At 43.1% G+C, this 19,277-nt stretch overlaps 1 protein-coding gene across 1 annotated transcript in view; it reads left to right on the forward strand.

Moving 5' to 3' along the window:
- DISC1 (DISC1 scaffold protein) overlaps positions 1-19,277 on the forward strand; it is a 297,325-nt gene that overhangs the window by 96,822 nt on the left and 181,226 nt on the right. The window contains exons 4-6 of the mRNA XM_054972088.1: positions 4,911-5,058; positions 11,032-11,161; positions 15,582-15,817. Of these exons, the coding sequence (XP_054828063.1) occupies positions 4,911-5,058; positions 11,032-11,161; positions 15,582-15,817 (514 nt within the window). The remainder of the gene's footprint in view (positions 1-4,910; positions 5,059-11,031; positions 11,162-15,581; positions 15,818-19,277) is intronic.

Here is a 19,277-nt window from a genome sequence, read left to right on the forward strand (position 1 = left end):
CATAATTTCAAGTCTCTTTTCTTCCCTACTCCTCCTAGCTCTTGCATTCAGATCCATTAGTGTTCCTCTAATAACAGCTTTATATGTGTCCCATACCTTGTTAATTGGTACATCCTTATTCAAATTGCACTGTATAAAAAATTTGGTCTCTCTTCGTAACAATGCTATATTTTCTTCCGTTTGCAGCAAGTCTTCATTTATCCTCCATCCTCTTTTCTTTTTATTTTTCCCAAATCTCCACATAACTGGATTGTGATCTGAGCCTACCTTGGGCATTATCTCCACATCTCTAGTCCATACCACCAGTTCTTTGGAGGCCCAGATCATGTCAATTCTTGATAGTGTAAAATGCCTTGCAGAGTAAAATGTATATTGTCTATTTTTCGGATTTTGTCTCCTCCACACATCTTCCAGACTTTCTTGTTCCTTAATCGCAAAACACGATTTTGGCAAAAGTCCTCTCTTTTTCTGTGCACTTTTAGATTTCTTGTCTTCTTCCAAATTTGTAACTCCATTAAAGTCACCTGCCAAAATTATTTGATCATAAGTCAATTCATCTAATTGTTCCTGTAAGTCCTTGAAAAATTTTTCTTTTGCCCCATTAGGCGCATAAATTCCAATCACCAAAATCTTCTTAGAGTTCCAAATTATTTCCACTGCAATATCTCTTGCTTCTGTATCACTTAGAACCAATTTTGGCTGTAGCTCCTCCTTTATATATAATACAACTCCTCTCTTTTTCTTTTTGGAAGCTGCTACAAATTCATTTCCAAGTTTTGCATGTTTCAAATATTTCACATCCTGTTTTTTAATATGTGTCTCTTGCAAACACACTATATTACATTTTTGTTTTAAAAGCCAGTGGAAAATAGTCTTACGTTTAAAAGGTGAATTTAGTCTATTTACATTCCAAGACATGATTTTACACTCCATGATCAAATTTTAGCTCCTTTTGGTAAGTCTTTTTCATTGTCCCTGATAAACCTTTCCATCTCCTGGCCAGATCTGATGATTTTCCTTACACCACCAAATTCGAAAGCCAGTCCTTCAGGTATTTCCCATCTGTATCTGATTTTCATGTCTTTTAACATCCTGACCAGCTCTCTATACTTCTTCCTCTCCAACAACACCGATCTGGGCAGTTCTTTCATGATTCTCACCACTTTCCCATCAACCTCTAATAGGTCCTGAAATTGTTTACTCACAGTTGACTCTCTTGTCTTTCTAGTTGTAAATTGCACAATCATATCTCTTGGTAACTTCCTTTGAGCTGCAAATTTTGAGTTAATTCTGTATGCCACGTCCAGAAGCGCTGCGATCTCCTCTTCTTCTTTTCCCAGGTATGCCGCCAAAATTTCTGTAATCTGCTCTTGGGCTGTTTTTTCCAAAACTTCCAGGATTCCACGAAATCTCACTTGTCTTTCCATTTGTTTACATTCAGCTACGGTCATTCTTCCCTTCACGCCTCTCAGCTCCGTTCTCTGCACATCTGCCAAGGTATCAGCCGCCTTTTCTACTGCGTTAACTCTCTGTTGTGTAACTTGCATTTCTTTTTGAACCTGATCCATATTCTTTGCTAATTCTGCCATCTCCGATTTAAGTGCCTCTTTAAAGTCTTTCAAATTTTTCACCATCTCTTGCATCATATCTTTAAGCTCTTTATTCCCTTCCGAAACTTTTTTGTCTAGGTTTTCCAGTGCCATTTGCCATTCCTTCTTCGACATCGTGGGACTAGCTCTACTTCGCTTCCACGAGTCTGCTCTTTTCCTTAGCTCCGTGGCGCGATTTTATTATTTCCCTTTATTTTTAAAAGTCAAAGTTTAGGTTATTTTTGTAAAAACTGATATTTACGCAGTCCAAAATGTCGGGCGTCTTTTCTCTATGGTTTTATTCTGAGGCAACTGCCCTTACCTTTGTCTAAGATGGCCTACTTCCGTTTTCCTTGAAGCCGCAGCTTTGCCCTCTTAAAAAATGGCGATATTCCACTTCCGCTGCTTATAAGCCGCTTCTTGCCAAGCTCTTTATGGTTCTGATGCACTTCCTATTCCTCTCCGTTTCACAGCAGTTCTCGCGATGTTAAAGGTTTCTCACAGTCCACTATCTCTCTCTAGCCGCAGGTATGTAAACAATAATAGTTTTTCCGCTCTAACTCTAACTTTTTGTAACCTAGATTAACTGTTAAGTTGCTGAACTGGTGGCTTTCTGACTCCTGTCTTTTCAAAGGAATTGAACTTGGCCCTGGGCTGATGGATACCTCTATCTCCCTTGATGTTTCATTAGGAGACTGGGGTATATATTGCTAGAACTCTAAAGTTATAGTATATAACTATGGAAGAAAGAAAGCTACACACCAACGTTTGAAACTGAGGGTGGTTCGATACACGCTTCATCCTTGCGGATAGGTTAGGGAACAAAGTTTACAGATACCCACATATAGTGGGGATTCTCAGAGTTAAATCTCTTCACTTGGAACAAAAACTGTCATGGCTTCCATGTCCTACTGCAGAAGGGGGTGAGAGACAGCCTCCCTCGAGATAATCCTTCTGATCCAGTTGCTCAGGACACCGATTTATTTATATCTGCCTATTCCACTGTTATCGGTGGTGGGGAAAATGCAAGCAGAATGGACCACGTATATTGTAATAGCACCTTTCTGACCATGGCATCATGATTCCATCAACTGTTGGAGAGGGCCAAGGCCAATATCTTCTGCTCCCTAGGTACTGGATCTCCCTTTCTTATGAAGGAATCAAGTACCATACTTTCCCCAGACTGAATCTGATGACAAGACTAATTCTTTATTAGTTGATATGCCTAATGAGGTAACAACTTACACTCAATGCAAACTTGTCTTGTCAGGAAATGGTTTTGGATTAAAGCTTGGGCAGGAGCTACAGAAGTTAGTTCTTATACCTGTTCCCTGACTATCATACTAGAATACTTTGTGGTTTCTAAAAATGGAAGGTTTATCCAACCCCTCTGTTAGTTTCACAGGGCAGCTGTTTTCTGCCTCCCACTCCACAGTGGACAGGAAACTGTATTTTCACTGTATTTTATGTGTCCACTATCCCTGTAGGAATTGAGTAACATGTCCACCAGTCACTTCAATAGTACCACAGTGGCCACTACAGTTAGACTAGCTAACAAATGGAGATAGTTTTTTGAGCCTTCAGCCAAATGTCCATTGAGAATGTTGCCTTGCAAGGTAACTTTTAGTGGTGATTACACCAGCTAAATAGTGAATGAGCTAGCAGCTCTGAGAATGGATCAGCCATTCCTTGAAACATATCAGGAGAAAATACTCCTCAGGCCAAGCCTTGAGTTTCTTGGGTTTCCAATTCCACATGATACAAGAGATGATACTGCTGGTCCTTTTCCTGTCATTTACTTTGGGGGACAAAAGAGCACTTTTTTCATCCTATTTAGATAATATAGGCCTTTTTTCGTCCTATTTAGATAATACAGCACAGTTAGAACAGGTACCCATCTGTTCATTTGATATGCGGGACCTAAGAAAGGAAAAAGAACAAATTTTTGCACTCTTGTGAACTGAGTGATATAAATCATCAATTTATGTCATGTAAATTCCGTGTCTTGTTTATTGGTGATCCATACACTTACCACCAGGTCTCAAGCAACATCAACATCACTTCTTAAGGTGCTCCATTACATGAGATATGCAAGTTGCAATAGGACGGCTACTGATGCTGTTGTAAAGCAATATGCCCTAGATACTCATCAGTATAAGCAGTTTGGCAAGCATTACAGTGAAGAGTCAACCCTCCTCCTAGTTATAGCTTGCTAAACTCCCATGTGGAACTGCACAGAAGACTGACAATGAAAACAGGATTGCACTTACCTGTAACTGTTGTTCATTGAGGTCTTCTGTGCAGTCACACATACCCTCCCTCCTGCCCCACTATATACTCTTCATTTCTAATATAGAGAGTCTGGTGGCAAAGGAGAAACTGAGGGTCCAAGGGGGCACACTCCCCCAGAATGTGGGCATTTTGGGCACGAAATCGCTGCACAGACACTCTGGGAGGAAAGCACCCCCTCTAGAGGAGAAAAAAGCTGTAAAAACTGTCCGGTTGGCAGGCCTGCGTATGCTCAGTCCCATGTGTGCCTGCACAGAAGACCTCAATGAACAACAGTTACAGGTAAGTGCAACCCTGTTGTTCTGATATCTCTACACTAATACACAAGAGTATGGGAAACAAGCAGGAGGAACTTGAAGTCCTAATACAGGCAGGGGACTATGGCATAATAGGCATTACTGAAACTTGGTGGAATGACATTCGCAATTGGAATTCTAGGATTGAGGGATACAACTTGTTTAAAAGGAATAGACAAATAAGGAAGGAGGGAAAAATAGCATTATATGTAAAGGAGATATATACTTGTGAGGAAATACATGTATCTGAGCATGGAAATTCAGTTGAGAGTCTCTAGGTTGGTTCAGAATTAGATGAATGATTTGTATCAGTGAGTATGTGAAACTATGACTTTCCTAAAATCAGAATGAATTTGGCTGTTGATGAGTATGAAACAGATTCTTCTCATTATAGAACAAATTGTGCAGGTTTTGTAGTTAGTAACAATTTCTCTCAAGGTAAGGAAAATGTTCAAAGGAACAGTTCCAGCTGGCAATTATGGTGATATATGTGTGTGTATGTGTGTCTCTTTTTCATACACTCATACAGAATAAAGTATCATAGACTCCAGGATTACTTTAATGCTCTCCAGCTGTATTCTTAATATTATCACCTTCAATTAAAATATCCTATGAAAGAAAAGCTTTTCCTTTTTTAATAAGAAATCCCATTGTTGATCACTATGCCAAACTTCCTTTCAAACTAAATAAAGCTCCTTGTTAATTTGGTAAAACATTTCCCCTGTTGTTTTTCTAGCTGATAAATTTAGAAGAAAACTGGAAGAACTGAAGAATGAGAAAAAGTCACTAAAATTTCAGCTTCCATCACAACATCCTTCAATTAGCAGCTTTTTGGACAGATTCAGAACACAGGTTCAAATGGCTTTACGTGGGGATGTTCATCGGTAAGTCTCTAGAATTGGAATGGGATAATATTTTAGGCTTCTTGAAAAATTGATAGAATTTGTAAATATAGGCTGTAATACAGCACATTTAAAATCAAGGAGACTTTGCTAAATATAATTTTGTGTTTTGTGTGGTGGACTTGTAAGAAAGCGTGAAAATACTGGATAAAGATACATGAAGAGATTCAGAAGATTTTCAAACAAAGATTTGAGTTGAATCCAAAAAGCATGTTATTAAATATACTACCAAATAATCGCAGTAAAGAGCAGGGAGGGAGACCTCTTTCGTTACATGGTGACAGCAGCTAGAGTGCTTTATGCAGCAAGATGGAAAGCTGATGCTTCTTCTGAAGTGTCAGAGTGGACAGATAAGGTTTCAATGGCCAAATTAAGTACTTATGTACATAATAGTCCAGTAGCTGAATTTTGGGGAAAATTGAGAGATTTCTTTGATTACTTAGGCCAGAACTAGGGATGTGCATTTCGGCTTTCTGAAAGCCGAAAGAAAGCCAAAACAAAAGTGTTTCGGCTTCTTTCAGGTTAGCCGAAACGTTTCAGGCTAAGCCGAAACGTTTCAGCTAGCCGAGAGAAAAAAAGCCGAAACGTTTCGGCTTTAGGCTTTTTCAATGGGAAAATGCCTCTGGCGTCTTCCCGAACGTCTGGGGGAGGCATTTTCCCACCGAATCAGCCCAAAATTGGTGGGGACCTTCCTCTAACCCCTCTCTACAAACCCCACAAGTTTCAGACCGATTGGACTTTGGGGGGCCATGTTATGGCCCCCCAAAGCAGGTCCCCCTATCCTCCCATAAGAAAGCGAAGGAGCAGCATATTGTTAGCATGCTGCTGCTCATCTTCTTCATTATTTCCTATGGGGAAAAATGAAGAAGCAGGCTTCCTTTGCCAGGGGTGGCATTTTGCATGCAAAATGCCCCCTCACCCTCAGGGGCCCTTCTCCCACCCCTCCTCCCACCCCCCACCAAGGCTCAGCCTGCTCCCACTTGGGGGGGGCCATTTCATGGCCTCCCCAAGTAGGTGCTCTAATCTCATTCTCTACCACTGACAGCTGGGGGAGGCTTGTCTTGCCAGGGGTGGCATTTTGCATGCAAAATGCCCCCCAACCCTCTGGGGCCCTTCTCCGACCCCCCACCAAGGCTCAGACTGCTCCCACTTGGGGGGCCATTTCATGGCCTCCCCAAGTAGGTGCTCTCATCTCTACCACTGACAGCTGGGGGAGGCTTGTCTTGCCAGGGGTGGCATTTTGCATGCAAAATGCCCCCCAGCCCTCTGGGGCCCTTCTCCCACCCTTCCTCCCACCCCCCACCAAGGCTCAGACTGCTCCCACTTGGGGGGCCATTTCATGGCCTCCCCAAGTAGGTCCTCTCAGCCCCCAAAGTCCACCCCCTACAGCCACACACAAACCCAATTCCCCCCCAGCTGCCACACACAGACCCAAATCCCCACATTAGCCCCTCACAGACCCAAATCCACCCCCAGCAGCCCCACACCCATAACCCCAGGAACAGGCTGGCAAAGGCCAGCCCTCTCCCTTTGTTCCCTATGCTGGGAACTTCTAAACTCTCTTTCCCTGGGCAATTCTGCACAGCCCAGGGGTGCCACAATGGTGGGCACACTTCTGAGTGCCAGCTGGTCCCTGTGAAAGAGCACCTGAACCACAGACACCCTCCCTCAAATTCCCCCACCACCTACAGAGATGGCTGGCCAGCCAGCCCCATTGTTCCCTATGATGGGAACCAACTGCACAACAAAGAATAAAACAAGAACAACACAAAATAAAGTTTTTAAAAAATTATTTTCTCCCTTCCAAAGTACAAGTAGGCAAAGCATTATGACACATTACACCAGCAGTCCCCCACACAGAAAAATAACACAACTCACTTAACATCAGAGAATCACAAAGCACGATTCCTGTCAAAAACACTTTATTTCTTGAACAGCTTTAGGTTACACAGCAGGGGGGAACACCAAAGGGCATGGCAGCACTATCTTACACAAAAATAACACAACTCACTTAACATCAGAGAATCACAAAAGCACAATTCCTGTCAAAAACACTTTATTTCTTGAACAGCTTTAGGTTACACAGCAGGGGGGGGACACCAAAGGGCATGGAAGCAGTATCTTACACAAAAATAACACAACTCACTTCACATTAAAGAATCACCCCAAAAAATTGCTGTCAAAAGCACTTTATTTCTGTAACTGCTTTAGGTTACACAGTAGGAAGGCACAACAGAGCAGGAAAGCAGTGTACTACACAAAAATAACACAACTCACTTCACATCAGAGAATCACACAAACACAATTGCTGTCAAAAACGGTGAAGTGGGTTGTATTATTTTTTGTAGTACATTGCTATCATGCCCTGTTGTGCCCTCCTACTGTGTAACCTAAAGTTGTTCAAGAAATAAAGTGTTTTTGCCAGGAATTGTGTTTTTGTGATTCTCTGATGTTAAGTGAGTTGTGTTATTTTTCTGTGTGGGGGACTGCTGGTGTAATGTGTCATAATGCTTTGCCTACTTGTACTTTGGAAGGGAGAAAATAATTTTTTAAAAACTTTATTTTGTGTTGTTCTTGTTTTATTCTTTGTTGTGCAGTTGGTTCCCATCATAGGGAACAATGGGGCTGGCTGGCCAGCCATCTCTGTAGGTGGTGGGGGAATTTGAGGGAGGGTGTCTGTGGTTCAGGTGCTCTTTCACAGGGACCAGCTGGCACTCAGAAGTGTGCCCACCATTGTGGCACCCCTGGGCTGTGCAGAATTGCCCAGGGAAAGAGAGTTTAGAAGTTCCCAGCATAGGGAACAAAGGGAGAGGGCTGGCCTTTGCCAGCCTGTTCCTGGGGTTATGGGTGTGGGGCTGCTGGGGGTGGATTTGGGTCTGTGAGGGGCTAATGTGGGGATGTGGGTCTGTGTGTGGCAGCTGGGGGGGAATTGGGTTTGTGTGGGGCTGTAAGGGGTGGACTTTAGGGGCAGAGAGGACCTACTTGGGGAGGCCATGAAATGGCCCCCCCAAGTGGGAGCAGTCTGAGCCTTGGTGGGGGGTGGGAGGAAGGGTGGGAGAAGGGCCCCAGAGGGCTGGGGGGCATTTTGCATGCAAAATGCCACCCTTGGCAAGACAAGCCTCCCCCAGCTGTCAGTGGTAGAGAAAAGAGCACCTACTTGGGGAGGCCATGAAATGCCCCCCCCAAGTGGGAGCAGTCTGAGCCTTGGTGGGGGGTGGGAGGAAGGGTGGGAGAAGGGTCCCAGAGGGCTGAGGGGCATTTTGCATGCAAAATGCCACCCCTGGCAAGACAAGCCTCCCCCAGCTGTCAGTGGTAGAGATGAGAGCACCTACTTGGGGAGGCCATGAAATGGCCCCCCCAAGTGGGAGCAGGCTGAGCCTTGGTGGGGGGTGGGAGGAGGGGTGGGAGAAGGGCCCCTGAGGGTGAGGGGGCATTTTGCATGCAAAATGCCACCCCTGGCAAAGGAAGCCTGCTTCTTCATTTTCCCCCATAGGAAATAATGAAGAAGATGAGCAGCAGCATGCTAACAATATGCTGCTCCTTCGCTTTCTTATGGGAGGATAGGGGGACCTGCTTTGGGGGGCCATAACATGGCCCCCCAAAGTCCAATCGGTCTGAAACTTGTGGGGTTTGTAGAGAGGGGTTAGAGGAAGGTCCCCACCAATTTTGGGCTGATTTGGTGGGAAAATGCCTCCCCCAGACGTCCGGGAAGACGCCGGAGGCATTTTCCCATTGAAAAAGCCGAAAGCCGAAATGGCTGGCCGTTTCGGCTTTCGGCTTATATGAAAAAGAATCCTCTTTCGGCTTTCTGCTTTCGGCTTTAGCCGAAAATTTTTGGCTTGCACACCCCTAGCCAGAACTAATATTAATTAAGGTAACTTAGTATAAAGATAAAAGGACGAAACACAGAGAATGATTAGTAAAATAATTGATATTTAGTTTTATATAACTATAAGTAACCAAGGAGAGGGAAGGAGATATATCACATAACTAAGTTTTGTTATTAAAATTCTTTTTATTGTATTTTTACTAGTTTAACTCAATCTTAAATATAGTGCTTGTGTAAATTACAAATTAATCCCAAATGTACTATATGTATAAATTAGTCTAAGTCTCAAATTAATTTCAACAATTGCCTGTATAAGCTTTATTATGCACTTTCTATTTTCATACTTTATTTTTCCTTTTTAATAAAAATTTCTAAAAAAAAAACAAGTATGGAAAGCTGGTAATAATTCTACAGTGTCTTGATGCTGATTTCTGCCCTTTGCAGATGTCCTGATTTTTTTTTTTCGATCTTCTCTTTAGCCTCCAATCCATGGAAGGAAAAGTCCTCATTTCATCAAGACTATTGGGTTTTGGGTTTTTTTGTGCAACCATGGTTATTTCTTTCTCTTTTTGACAGCTTGTGGTGGCAGGAGTGGTCCCTAAAATATTTTTGGTGGGAAAACCCCCATACAGGCCAGTGCCTGTATGGGGGTGCCTCACAATGCTAGTGCGTATTGTTTTTAAGATTAATTTTTTAAATTAAAATTTCTTATTAGCCTGTGGGAATACTAGTTGCTGCATTATATATTCTTTTTAGTATACATTGTTTTTAAGATTAATTGAGGACTGTCTGCCCACATGACACTTACCTGTCACAGCAAATGTCCACAGCAAAGTTGTGCCTGCCAGTGCTTGACACTATTTATTGCTAGCCACCTGGAATGTAAATTGTAATGGTATTTCTGAGGTACCCTCTCCTCTGCTTTGATAAAACCCGATTATAACTTTCTCCACCCTTAATATCAAGGAGAAGAATAGACACTGCACAGGAGAAAAGGATTTATTTACAGTGTGGGGAGGGAGAAGTAAACTGGGGATCTTCAAGACTAACTTTATATCACTGAAGTGTGTGTGTATGTGTGTGTGTGTTTGGAGAGTTTGCTAGGAAGTGCCAAGTTCCATTCAAATTTCTTAATCTTTCAATGACCACTACGCCTTTTTAAAATGAAGATCTCAGCCTGCACCGAAAGCTTTTCAATCACCCAGAAAGATTATAAATGTGAACCATAAACCAGTGCTTGCCACACTAAACAGCCCACATCCACTTAAAGAGGCAAAGATCCTGCCCTGCTTATGGAACCTTTAAACCATCTGTGACCCAAACATATATTAAACAGTTATTTTCCCTCTGTCTCCTCCCTCTCCCTCATCCTGAGGCACTGGTTGGCCATTTCTTCCTTTTCCTCCAGACCACCAGGGTACAAAGGGATTGGTAGATTCTGAAAAAGGGAGCTTTGGGGAGGCAAGGGGAAGGTTAATTGTAAGGCTCCTCAGGCAGCACTCTGAGGAGGTGGCGTATAAATATCCTAAATAAATAAATGAGTAACAGCATAATTACCTTTAAATTTAATTTCCTTCTGAATGACTTTCTGCACAGTACTTTATCAATCATTCACATTAATTTACAGTTTGAAAAGCTGCCTAAATGTTTTAAATTAAATGAACTTAGAGGAATTCTGGATGCTCCTTGGGAAGTGGCAGGTAATGGTTAGCACAACTTAAAGTGTTGTCACTTTGGAAAAAACTTATGGCTGAACATGGGATTTTACATACATGCATTCACACTCACACATACATGGTACATGTTCTTAAGGGAATTTATGACATTTCAACAGACACTAAGACAATGTGGAATTTTATAAAATTATAACAAAAAGATTTAGTTATAATGTCTGATGGAGGCAGGGAGGGTAGATTTTAATGTGAAAAGAGGTAGTAACTATCTGTTCACTTTCCTTTTGGTCATTAAATATGTAATCTAAAAAGAAACTTCTGTGAATAAGCCCCCAGTTCCTTGTACTTTTTAGGAGGGGAAGAGGGCTGAATAGGGAGGCAGCTAAGATACCTTCTGTGAGTTCCATTGCACTTGCAGAACACAACATTATTAATGTTTTATCATTTCCAAAGGTTTAAAAAAGAAGAAGCAGCTTTCTTGCAGAGAAGTGAACAGAAGGTTTTCAGTCTTACTTGTCAAGAAAAAATACAGGTTTCACTCACTAAACGAGACCAGCTACTTAAAGAAAAACAGTGGATACAGGTAAGAGTGAAGTGCACCATAGGGTATGGAACAGTGTAATGGCAACATTAATTGAAGGAAAAAGTAAAAGTTTATTACATTGCAGACTTGGTCTAAGTCATTACTGCCTGTACTTTTATTACCATCTTGGCCTTAATCCAGCTGACTGTTTTAAAAACTGTGGAGAAGTGTAACCAAAGGAGTTTGGTAAATTTCCTGAAAGACGGTAGCCTATTGAAAATTAAATTCTTCATTAAAATCTTTTGTTTTTCTGATTACTTTTCAAATATACCAATTATACACACTTGTGTAATTGGCTTTCTCTACATTTAATAGCCATTAGCCTTTTGGGAAGGAAAGGGAGATGATTTGAAGACTATTATTTCTTGCTTGCTTGCTGTATGTTGAGTTTCATTATCAGTATCTGATCTCCCAATTTAAGTTTATGGAATTAGAAGGTATGCGATGACTGTTGTTAAAATGTTAGTACTTTCAGCATTATCATCTTTATGTTTTCAGGCTTCCCCCCTCCTTCTGGTAGAACAGAAAGTTCATTGACGGTCTTCCTCTGCAGTCCCACATGGGACTGAGCATGCGCAGGCTTGCCGATTTCCGAGATTTTATAGCTCAATACCACTAGGGGGCGCCCCTGCCTCTCTGCGCGCATGCCGCGGCCGTTCTTTCCCAGCACAAACAGTGTTGTAAGAGGTGGGGCGCCCTGACATACCCTCAGTTCCTCTTTTGCCGCCGATGAGAGAGGTTCATAGCTCTTCTGATCATAGAATCCTTTGATGATGTCGGAAACAGCACTCTTCAAACGGTGTGTCTCCTGTGACAGAAAGTTGACTAAGTCTGATGGCCATTCGAGCTACCTTTATTGTTTGAGCGAGACCCACAATACTCAGACTTGTAAGCATTTTTGAGCCTTCACCTCGAAGGCCAGATCTCAGCGGGCGGCTTGACTGCAAGCTTCCCTGTGGAAACGTCCTATGGAAGCGACAGATCCACCGGCTAAGGCATGATCTTCTGCCTTGCCCGGTTCCACCACCTTTCCTGGTCCTTCTTCGACCGGCTCTAGAACACCATGGACCCGCTCTTCTCCACCCCAGTCAGAGCCTAAACCGCCGTCGCACTTGACCTTGATTTCGGTCCAAAGCTTATTGGAACCGATCCCTACTGTCTCGGGTACAATGCCATCAGCCTCGAAGACGCCTCAGTCGAATGCCCTCAGCGCCGGCTGTGGTCACCTCTTCCCCTCAGGTCCTTCGTGAGCTTCTGGTTCCAAGATTCCCCAAAGTGAAGCGCCGTCGGTTCCAGCTACCATCTCAGACCAACCCTCACCTCGACAGCAGGGGAACTCTGCTCTCTTGGGGACGTGTTTCAACTCAAGTGGTCAGGACACCTCTTCTACGTGTTTCCCCCGTTCCCTCTAATGTCCAGGGTGATCAGCAAAATGTTAGTGGATAGGACTTCAGCCATCCTAATAGCTCCTTTTTGGCTGCATCAACCGTGGTTTCATACTCTACTGCGGTTGCAGACCCGGATGTACAAATGCCCAGAGGAAGCGGACCTTCTGACATGGAAGGAGGTGCTCCACCACAAGATAGATAAACTCAAACTGACAGCATGGCTGATCTCTCAGGAGTAGTATTTTCCTCTGGTGTGACTCGTACTGCAGAATGTGAGGCTGCTGTCCACTCGCCAATCTTAAGCATTTAAATGGGAGAAATTTGGTACTTGGTGCAGGGAACGGAGTCTAGAGCCTTTCCTTCTTGCCTGAGGTTTTAGATTTCCTTTGGGGATTGAAACAACGGAGGTTATCCAACTCTTCAGTCAAGGTGTATTTGGCAGCTATTTCCACCTTTCACCCCCTGAAAGACCGCAAAACGTTTTTTTCTCATCACATTACCAAATTATTCTTGAAAGGATTAAATAATTTATTCCCTCCTGTTAGAACTATTGTTCCTCAGTGGTTGTTGCCTCTAGTATTGACCAGACTTATGTCTAAGCCCTTTGAACCATTGGCTACGTGCCCGTTATGTTTACTCTCCATGAAGGTGGTCTTTTTGGTGGCCATTACTTCGGCCAGGAGGGTGAGGGAGTTGGCTGCATTGTCCTATGAGCCCCCCTTTTTGAAAATTCACACAGAAAAGGTAGTCCTTCAAACAAAAGTTGTGTTTCTACCTAAGGTAGTTTCTAGTTTCCATCTTTCCCAAGAGATATCCTTGCCAGTATTTTTTCGCACTCAGAGTTCTAATGCTAATGCTGAGAAAGCTTTACATTCTCTTGATGTGCATAGGATTGGATTAAACTGTTTAGGGTAGATTCCTATCTATTTCTGTGTTATTCAAGGCAGAAGAAATGTAAAAGGGCGACCCCCTCAAACCTTAGCTAGGTGGGTAGTTCAGACCATTGTAGAATGTTATGAAACTACTAACCTACCTTGTCCGTTGGGAGTTTATGCTCATTACACCAGGTCCCAGGCATCGTCAGCCACTCTTCTGAATGGTGTACCACTCCAAGACATCTGCAGGGTGGCGACGTGGGCTTCAGCTGACACATTTGTCAAACGTTGGGCATCCTGGATAAAAGGGAGATGGCAGTTGGGACAGCGGTCCTGCAGTTGATCTTCCTGTGACAACTCTTCATTGCCTCCTCCCAGGTATTTAAGCTTTGTAATCTTGCATGTGGGACTGCACAGGATGACCGTCAATGAAAAACAGTGTTTCACTTACCTGTAACTGTTGTTCATCTAGGTCTTCCGTGCAGGCACACATGCCCTCCCTCCTTCCCCACTAACACTCTTGGAACTTAGCTTGCAGCATGGCGGCGAAAGAGGACTGAGGGTATGTTGGGGGTGCCCTGCCTCTTAGGCACCGTTTTGGCAGGAAAGAACGGCTGTGTATGTGCGCAGAGAGGCAGGGGCGCCCCCTAGTGGTATTGAGCTATAAAATCTCTGAAATTGGCAGGCCTGTGTGTGCGTAGTCCCCATGTGTGCCTGCACGGAAGACGTAGATGAACAACAGTTACAGGTAGGTGAAACACTGTTTTATTCCTGGGGTCAAATGGTCAATGTTGACTTCAAATGTGGCTTATGTTGTACTGGATATAGAAAAACAGGTTTAAGATCTTCATTATGATGATGAGTTTAGTTTGTATTATTCTCATTGAAGATTGGAAGTTAGGGTGCAAGAGGTCAGCAGATCTGCCTGTTCATGGCTAGGGCAGATATAATTTGGATAAAGAGTTGGGAATGGTCCATGGAATTGTAGGTCACCTCCTCTCTGTAGCAACAGTTCTCTTTATCATCATCTCAGCAGCCTTAATCTGCATAAACCTTAACGATAGTTAATAGTTACCTTTAACTGGGGGTATGAAACTGAATTATAAAGATTTTCATACTCATATTGAAAAGGTATACTCTAAAATATGCTAGGTCTGTACTATTGTATTTTTGTACAAATGGAACAACTGTGAAAAATTCTTTCACCAAATGAGATTGTTGTTTTAGAATTATACTTTTCTGATGCATTGCATAGCTGCAATCCTGAAGTGCAGAGATCCTTCACTCCCTCTCCATTTGACATGAAAGGTACCAGTACCAGGTTTCTTTCTTTGTGTCTGTACTTTCTCTTTTCAAATTTCTTATTCTACCTAATGGTAATGAATACATTTCAGTTTGGAGATAGATTCTTTGTTAACTGAGGACTATTGAATTTCTGTCAGCATACCCAAACTTGTAGTACAGAGAATGAATTGTGTGTGCTCTACACCTGATTCAAGACTCAGAGTAACAGACCTGATGTTGTCCTGATGACCTTTGTTATTTCCTTGACAGATGCCAGTGTTGAAACATTACCTGCTCTTGCGACTGCAACTTAGAGCAGGAGGAATTGTACTATGAATAAGATATCTCTCAGGCAACATTTGTATAAATTGAATTTTTTGGACCAACCCTTTCAGTACAGAAAGAGGAGTGTTCTTAAACTAATGAGCACAGCTGGAAAGTTAAATGAACTCTTATGGCTTGGCAGATTTTCAGAATGGGTTCCCACAAAGTGAATGAATATTTCTGTTTTGATTCATATTGTTAACTTGATTCATATTGTTAAGTCTGTTGCAGTGTAGCAGTTCAGTAGGATAGCATGCTGTGTTAAAAACATAATAAGCACGTGGAAACTGTTTCCCTGTAATGCTATTCAGATGGCAGAGATACATTTTTGCACATAGCAACCAGATTTTGATGGGTGAGAAAACTAGGCAGTTGGATCCGTCCATGTCGTTACGATATTCACAAATACATTACAGCTATATGAGAGAAGTAGTTCTCAGGTATGTGAACGAAGAGTCTGAGTTTCTTTTCGTTCACTGGATGTCATTCGTTGTATACTTGTTTTTCATAAGAATAATACCCAGTAAATTCTGTTTTCATTTCATACAGAAAGAAATCGAACTTTTAAGAGCAAGACTGGCTGTTTTGGAAGCTAAAGATCAACAGTTAAGGCAAGAAATCGAAAATCAAGATCCAATCACTCAGTTGCAGGATAGTGAATTATCTACCTTGCTTAGCTGGGTATCGCATGGAGAGCTACAGGCAATAGGCAAGGCCTTGGCTGATACTTTGGAAGCATCTCATCAAATTCCATGCAGTTTGGATTTCCCAAAGTGCATAAAAAGGTACTGTGTGGTACTTTAAAGCCCTTTTAAAGTTAAAAAATCCCTATCAGTATTATTTGTCTTTATATTCATGGGCACACATATTTATGCAAGAGAAAGATCTTATTGTTAGCCTTAGGGTCAGACTAGACAAGATGGTGTGAGGTCCATGACTGAATCTTCCACAGTATGTTTAAAGGCAGTAAAGGGAAACACAATTTGGATTGAGACCATGGCGCTGAGTGAAGTGGGATTATACGCTTTCTCCTCTGCACCATTTTCTCAATGCAAATTCACCTTCCCATCCCATTCAGGGAGTTTGTCTAGATGTAGGTGGCTGCTGATGGAGTGGAAGGTGGTAAAAGAAACTTATGTGAAATCACGTTTTTTCTCAGAAGGCTCATATAATAAACAGTTTAGGATGTTCCACTGTTGTTGGTAGTAAAACAGCTACTGAAAAGATATTCCTGTATTTTGACCCAAAATACCCAATCCATGTGGTTTGGGCCCCAATCCAAAGGGTTGGGCCTCTACAGAATCTGATACCAAAACTTTCTAACATATATCAAAGATAACAGTGATTTTCTACTAAAACTGGACCCTTGAATACATTGAATTGTCTGGAAACCAAATCCTATGAAAAAAGATTGAAGATGTTAGGTATGTTTACCTTAGAGAGAAGTAGGGCTCATTTCGAGGGGGAATGCGGCAGATCACTGGAACATGCCGGAATCCTCCCCTACCCGGCACTGACCCAGTCCCAGCAGTTTTGGTCCAATACAGGCCCCAAAGGGCCACTTTCAGACTTTTTGGGCCCTTTTTGGCCAGGATCAGGTCAGTGTCTGGTGGGGGAAGCCTCCCCCACCCGGCACCGACACGGTCCCGGTGGTTTCAGCCCCAAACAGGGCCCAAATGTCCATTTTTAGCCATTTGGGGCCCATTTTGGCTGGGATTGGGGCCCAAACCACATGGATTGGGTCAAAGCCGGGCAGGGGACCCTTCCCCTGCTGGGCACTGACCCAATTTGGGCCATTTTGGGCCTGATCGAGGCCAAAATGTGCCCAAAATGGCCATTTTGAGCCATTTGGGGGCCCATTTCGGCCTGGATCAGGCAGTTTTGTCCTGAATTGGGGCCAAAACAGCCCTGACCAGGCCACTGCCAGGTGGGGTAACACTCCCCCATCTGGCAACAGCTGAATCCCAGCCATTTGGGGCCTGATCCTGGCCATTTTGGGCCCCTTTCAGTCATTTTGGTGGGTGGTGGATCACTCTCCCCGCTCAGCAACGGCCTGATCTTGACCATTTTGGGCCCCTTTTCAGCCCTGAATGGCCGGGATTGGGTCCAAAACAGCCAGGATAGGTGATGTCAGGGGGTGTGGCATACACAAATCAGTTATGCTAATGACACACTTCCGGTGATGGCAAGGGGCGTGGCATATGCTAATGAGTTATGCTAATGAATTCCTGCAGCTCTTTTTTTACAAAATGACCCCTGGAGAGAAGAACATTGAGTATTGATATTGGCAGCCATCTTCAAATATTTGAAGGGCTGTCACATAGAGAATTTTCTTTTGCCCCTAAGCGTCTGACTAAAACCACTGGGTTAAAATTAAATCAAAAGAGTTTTCAGCTAAACATTAGGAAGAACTTCTTGACAGTTGGAGAGCTTCGTCAGTGGAACAGGCTTTCTTAGGAGGTGGTCAGCTCTCCTTTTAAGTTTTTAAAGCAGAGACTAGATGGCTGTCTGTTAGCAGTACAGGTTCTGTGACTTTGTATGGACTCAGACAGAGTATGGAATCAGACAGCGCGCGAGAGGGAGAACAGGAAGAGATGAACCAGTGCTCGGCTTTTGTGCCCTTTTTTTATGGGCCCAGGGTAATGCAGATCACCATTTTGGGGACAGGAAGGAATTTTCCTCCAGGTAAGATCAGCCAGGGATCCTGGAGGATTTTTGCCTTCCTCTGGGCATAGAGCAGCGGTAACTGGGGAAGTGGTGTGGGGGTAGTGAATTTCCGGCTGTGATGGATTGCATGTTTTAAAAAGCCTGGAAGTAATGTACACACAGATGCAGGACAATTAAGGGTTCATCTCTCACAGACACAGAGCTTTGGGTGACAGGCTACTCCAAGGCATCTGATTGGGTAGCATGAGCTGGAAAGAGGAGGGTCTGTTTTCAGTACTAGCAGAGAGAGGAATTGTATGTGAAGTACCCACAAATTCTTCTCTCCAAACACCAGTGCTTTCCTTCAGTTGTTAAATGAATCTGAAGGCCTCCACAGGCAATTTCCAACTACTCCAGACCAGGGATCTCTTCACTTTCCAGAGCTACCATCCTGTTTGACTGGATAGGGAACATCTCCTCTTCTTATCTATCCCCTTTCTTTGGCCAATTTGGGAGTCTGCAGCTACTTCACACACCTCTTTGCCAACTTCCCCCAGTTCTCCTGCCAGTGTTAAAACTGTTCTCCATTAGGACTCCATCTCCCAACTCTTCATACACTCTTTTTTTTTCAGTCCTAGCAGAGAGAGGAATCGAAAGTGAAGAGTTGGGAGATGGGGTCCTGGGAAGGGCAGTTTTAAATTGATTTGACATATTAAGTTATGTTGAAATGTCTGGTAGGTGCATCCTCATAACAACAGACAGCACACAGTAATATAGTCTACAGTTCCTGTCCTTTACCAACACATTTCTCTGAGCCATTTCTTTACAGCGCAGACCTATTAACCTGTGTGACAAGCCCTCCTGAATAAATCAATTTTGTATAGTTAGTAGAAAACCAGGAAAATGGGAGCTTTTCCAGTTTGGTGTAGTGGTAAGAGCATGGGACTCTAATCTGGAGAACTGGTTTTGATTCCCCACTCCTCCACTTGAAGCCAAATGTGTGACCGTGGGTGAGTCTCAGCTTCTAGGAGCTCTCTCAGCCCCACCTACCTCACAGGGTGTTTGTTGTGGGGATAATAATAACATACTTCATAAACCGCTCTGAATAGGTGTTAAGTTGTCCTGAAGGGTGAGATATAAATCAAAAGTTATTAATATTATTATTTTCTGACCTCTTCTGTTAGGTAATTTCATAATGTGGGGGCCACCAGTTGTACAGGCAGCTATTGATTTTTGCCCATTTGCAGGGTGGCACTTGCAGAAGGCCCTGTTCAGATAAGTTAAGCTACCATGGCAGGACATAGGGAGAAGGGCGGTCCTATAGATATGAGGGACCAAGACCAAGAAGAGCTTTGTATGTGATAGCCAAAACCTGGAACAACCCAGTAATTGATGGGTAGACAATGGAGTAACTTCAGAATGGGAATAATATGCATTCTTTGCCTAGCTCCTAATAATAATTGAGCTGTGTGTTCTGCACCAACTGGAGTCTCCAAGTTGACTTTGAGGACCTATATAGAGTGCATTACAGTTGTCTAGTCCCATTGTTACCATGGCATGGGTCCAGGTGGCCAGATTGGCCATGTCAAGGTAGGGGAC

The sequence above is a fragment of the Eublepharis macularius genome, chromosome 1, assembly GCF_028583425.1.
Source record: "Eublepharis macularius isolate TG4126 chromosome 1, MPM_Emac_v1.0, whole genome shotgun sequence".
Taxonomy (NCBI): domain Eukaryota; kingdom Metazoa; phylum Chordata; class Lepidosauria; order Squamata; family Eublepharidae; genus Eublepharis; species Eublepharis macularius.